At 37.4% G+C, this 5,415-nt stretch overlaps 1 protein-coding gene across 1 annotated transcript in view; it reads right to left on the bottom strand.

Annotated features, from left to right (window-relative positions):
• The window catches only part of cnksr2a (connector enhancer of kinase suppressor of Ras 2a), a 42,248-nt gene that overhangs the window by 28,304 nt on the left and 8,529 nt on the right, over window positions 1-5,415 (bottom strand). Inside the window, exons 4-5 of the mRNA XM_035657113.1 lie at window positions 2,845-2,932; window positions 2,397-2,438 (exon numbers count right to left, since the gene is read on the bottom strand). Of these exons, the coding sequence (XP_035513006.1) occupies window positions 2,397-2,438; window positions 2,845-2,932 (130 nt within the window). The remainder of the gene's footprint in view (window positions 1-2,396; window positions 2,439-2,844; window positions 2,933-5,415) is intronic.

The raw sequence follows: 5,415 nt of genomic DNA, 5'->3' as shown, positions 1-5,415 counted from the left end.
AATAATACACAGAGCTTTTATAAAATAAAAGCCGTGGTGTTTTATTAAGAAAACATTGTGTACACCTTGTGTGTCTAACAAACATATTTTCCTTCCTGCTTCATGTCACTGCTTTTGTTTCTTTATTAGAGGTTTTATCTTTGGCTTTACTGAGAAAATAAACATATTCTCTCCAAACGGTTGATAGAGGATGCCACTGTTAACACAGCTTTGTGGCTTATTACTGGTGCTTCCTATAGCACTTTAAAGGGTCAGTTCACCTAAATTACACTTATTTTTATTATTACACATTTTCTCACTTACCTCAAGTATTATCTAGATTTTGTGTTATTTGTTCACCGTTTACAGATATTTGTTTCTAAAATACAATATAATGAGGGTGAATTTAATTTAATTTGTGGTATCCACAATTGCATTGGAAAATGACATCTAAAAAAGATTAAGAGCAACATTTTTTGCAGAAACAACAGAAGACTCCATACAACATGCTGTCAAGTACGAAATAGTCAGAGTAAAAACTGTGTATATTCTGGATAATCCACAGCCGTGGCTTCTGAAATTTATCAAGAAACAAAATACATAAATCTGCTATTGACAGTGAATTTTAGAGCCTAGCACAGATTGTATAAAGTCTGTCTGTCTTTACACACTTTACAGTTCATGCTAAATACATTTAGCCTAACGTGAATCTGAAAAAGCACTCAGACTCAGACCTTGTTCACAGCAGACATTTCGACTTGTCACAGCAGATAAAGCACAGGTGGAACGAATACAGTTAATGACGGCTCCGTTCCAGCAATTACTGCAGTACTACTACTACTACTGTAGTAATTAGTGAATGTATTAATAACACCTGTGTTTGACAAGTCCAAATGTCTGCTGTGAAAATGGACAATTAAACTTTAGCTGACCCCCTGAACCTCAGGAAAGAGATCTACTAGAAGTAAGTTGAACCAACACAACCCAAATGAGCTGTTTCTCCATCTTGCCAAGAGTTCAATGAGAAGATTGATACTCAAAAAAAAGAAGTGGGGTCAACTAAATGTATTTTGATGATGGGTGCAGACCCCAAAAAAAAAACAAAAAAACACAAAGTAGCAAATAAAGTTGTCAGCACTTCCAAATAAGTATGCAAGACCTTGTTTCAGCCCCAGGCTTTCCTCCAGGTTTCTGAGACATTTGTGGGTGTGACTCCTATTCAACAGTAGCCAAGAACATACCGATGATTAACAACCAGCTGATACACATCATCAAATCAACATGAATAAAAAGCTGTACTATATACAGTAGTAAGAAAACATAAGTCATAATAATATTATATTCTGTCCTCGCAACAAGCAGATAAGTGACCAATTGATTAAAAAAATAACAATAAAAGATGCATACTGTATCTACGTGTGTTAACTCTTCATGCACTATTTTAAGATCAATACCACTCTCACATCTGTGTCCTCATATTGTTTAAACCATAATTACAAGCTACCAGACATGCCCCAGTAATACAGGGTCAACAAACCTTTGGCAAAATGGCTGCAAAATCACAGTCACTAGTACTGTAGTTACGTCTATGCTAATACACTCTATTCAGCCAAAACTGCTCCAAATACATGAAACAATAAAAGTAGATCATTTAGGTCAGCAGTGCTATACGTTTTCCTTTTCTTTCTTTTGTGCCAGTATTGTGAATGCAGCATAAAGTATGGAGCTCCAGCCATGAGGCAATTAGCCTAGCTTAGCATAAAGACTGGAAGAGGGGGGGAAGAATTAGCATAGCTATTTAGATATAAATATCCAAAATACAACTAAATGAACACATTATGTATATGTTTTTTTTTAATCAGTACATAAAATCATTTTAGGTTTTGGGAACTTTTTGCTGATTGATTGTCTATCAAGCTCAGGTCGACGACTCGGGAAGTTACTCTGCCTTGCTGTTAGTGTTGTGTTTTTTAAAGGACCAATGTGTAAAATTTAGTAGCATCTAACAATGTAGTTGCAGATCGCAACTTTAAAAAACGCAAAAGCCCCTATCCAGAGCCAGTGTTTGGTTTGTCCATTCGAGGCTACTGTAGAAACATGGCAATTCAACATGGCCAACCCTGCTACCTCTGTAGATAAGAATGGCTCATTCTAAGGTAAAAAAAACATAATGATATCAATCTTCTCATCTAACTCTTGGAAAGAAAGCAAAAACAGATTTCCCAAAATATCCCCATAATACTACAGGTTATTCAGTTGAGATTCATTCAATTATTTAGCTGAAAATTGAGTTTCTGTGTTTGTGGACCATTGTATGAGTGGGTATGAAGGGATGTGAGAAAAAGAAAAACACGACAGGACGCTACCCGTCAACACAGAGCAAATAAGCGACAGCTGGACGAGGAAGCAGGACTCACCACATGAAGGATTTTGTTCTCCGTCTCAAACACTGTACAGTCCTGGGGGAAAAGCAGAATTTAATGTAGCGCGAGCAGAACATCCTGTCTTGCAAAAACTCAAAAACACACACCATCTCAGTGCTCACGCTGCTACTTCTGTATACTGTCTGGGCCTCACATTACTGAACCCTACACCTGCACAGTCTATACCCTTGCAGACAGAAAATACGCCCACACAAACAGACACATTTATCTTTTATTTATACACACATCAGTCATACAAAAGACAGACTGTAAGGACATAAATAGCAAAGAATCGAGTCTCGCTCAAGGATGCAGAGAGCAGAGTCTGAGGCTGCTGCATCACACCCACACACACCGTTTCTTAGGGGGATATGACAACCATGGCAGAATACGAGCTATCAGCCTTCAAAACACACACACACACACAAATAATTCCACACACCTGCTGTACAATGGTGGTGAGCTCCAGGCAGAGCTGAATGACATTATTTCGGGTTACTGAGTAGTCTGCCACTGCAGCAAAGGGAGACCTGGGAGAAACAGATAACACACCAGTATGTCTTGAAATGTTTCTGCTGCATTAGATAATGTACAGAGGAGACGGACAGGAGCATTGTTAGAGAGACAGATAATGCGTGTGCGCGTACACAGGCACACACGCTTTATAGGAAGTAGTTTTACGACTCATTCATGAGTGAATCTTTTGATGTTGGAGGAGCGTTATTAATCAGAGTCGCATTTGCAGTATGACAAACTAAAAATGGAGTAAAGTGACAGTTGACTTAAATTAGAGAAAAATAAAATGTTCCTTTCACTTTAAATTTGTTTGTTTGCATTGTTTTTGCTATAATATAAGCCGTTATCATGGACAGAGTATGTTTAATGAAGATTGTGATGTGGTTCTCATATAGCCTATACTTTAGTGTTATGTAGGGTTTCAACAATGTTTTTGATGAATTAACAATTTGTTTTGTCTGTTAAATGTCAGAAAATGGAAAAAGAGCCCTAAGTGGCATCTTTAAATTGCTTAGTGTCATTGATTGGCTGCCAAATGTCAAGAAGGCGGGTCTTAACTCATGGATGATCAACCTCTTGTCCCTGAAGTATTTTGGTTTAGTTTCCATCTGCATCCATTTGTTTTGTTTTTGTTTTTTTTGTCCTTCTTCTTGAACCAATGCATTCAGTATTAGTTGAGGCTTGTTAGTAACTCTCTTTATAGTGATAAACCTAAAACCAAATAATTGTCCCTGAACTTACTGTGCTATGACACCAAGATATTCAATTTACAATCATGTTAAACAGAGAAACCATGATGTGAATATTCGGCTTTTCTGCTTGAAAAATCACTTAAATAATAATAAGTGTTTTTAGTAGTTAACTTTAAAAAGTCAAGACGATGGACTTTCAGACAATGCAAAGTTTGGATTTGGAATTTTTCATGATACTGCCAGTGGAGCCATAATAGGGTGTTGCTTCAGTGTGTTGTCACAAAATTGACTTCCAGGGGAATAAATGTGCCTCTGCTACCTCATTCATAAACTGTGCTTGATGATGAAAACAAATCCTACAAAAATAATCAGATTTATGCTCACCTACATGCAGTTCTCTATCTCTATAAATCTGAAACCGCACACATGCACAGTCCTAATTTATAACCCCATTAACTGCTACAGTTACTCAACAAGATTAATGTCCATTATTGTCCTTCAATAATTTGAAGAAAAAAAGAAATTCAAGCCATTAAAGCAAAGTGTGAAACTCTTCAGACGACTGCAGAGTTTCAGACCCGCCTGTATTTCAGAGGTCATCGCTCTGGTGTGACCAAAAAGAGAAGCATCCAAGGTCGAGGATGAGCTGAAAAATAAGGGAAAATTTTGAATAAACACTGTAGCTCAGAAATCCAAACCAGTACAGGTATGTTGAGGGGACACTGGAGAAAACTGCCCATGAAGCCTGGCTTCTTTAGAGTGGAGATTCAACTATAATATATTTCCACAGAGGAAAGAGGACACAGCTCCAGTGGATGGATGAATGAAACTGCATTAGAGAACAGGGTAAATAGGCCATTGTGTTCTGAGTGCACCAATTTAGACACCTCACACCGAAACTTGTCTTCTCAAATCCAGGTTTTGGAAACAAACAAGAAGAAAAGAAAAGCTTTTAGCTCTGGTTGTGCTTTTAAAAAACTGAAATAAACTGTGTGAGGAGGGTTATTAGACCACTGTGGATTTATTATGCTACTACAATCAATTTTCAAAGTCTCCCACATGTTTGCATGCATAATCAGAGTTTCCACTGAAGTGTGCGCATTTTTCTGTCAAGTTTGATTCTACGAAAAACCTTTTTTTTCCTGTGAAAAGAAGGTTTTAAAAACCCTTTTTTTGTGCAAACACGATGTTTTTAAATGAGGCCCCAGGAGTATTGTAACATAATAGACTATTCAGGTGTGAACAAGGTGTTAATGATAAGGAACACGCTGCAGCTAATCGGGTGCCTACACACACACAAAGAGACATCAAAACTAATGCATGCAATATTACCCATATACAGCAAAGTCATTACAATAACACACACAAAGACACACACCATTACTTTGCTTCATTGTTCTAAAGACCCAGATTAAAATCCGGCCACAGCCTCTAGTGTATGATGTATCTGTGGTGTGTGTGTGATTTGGGTCATCAGTATTGAGGCTGTGTGCTATATATATGCAGGACCTAAGGCTACACAGACTGTTTGCTAACTGCAACCCTCAAACAACACTCAGAAAATACTTTTTTTTTCTAGCTCAGAATCCAGTTGTGTGAGGTGAAAGGCAAATAAGCTACTTTATGCTACTAAAAACTGGATATCATTATCCAGTGTCCATCACAAATAAACATCCGTGAATGGACTTATAAATCATACGAAGAGAGACGTTCCTCATAACTGCAGAACTTGCCTGAGAATCATCACATTTTTAAGTTTTCTTTAGTATTAAAGTAATCCAGTGATAGTTGTCTGTACATCAGTG

This window comes from Morone saxatilis, unplaced genomic scaffold, assembly GCF_004916995.1.
Source record: "Morone saxatilis isolate NCDOM2014 unplaced genomic scaffold, NCSU_SB_2.0 Contig0, whole genome shotgun sequence".
Classification (NCBI taxonomy): Eukaryota; Metazoa; Chordata; class Actinopteri; family Moronidae; genus Morone; species Morone saxatilis.
This window is presented reverse-complemented; position numbering and strand designations above follow the sequence as displayed.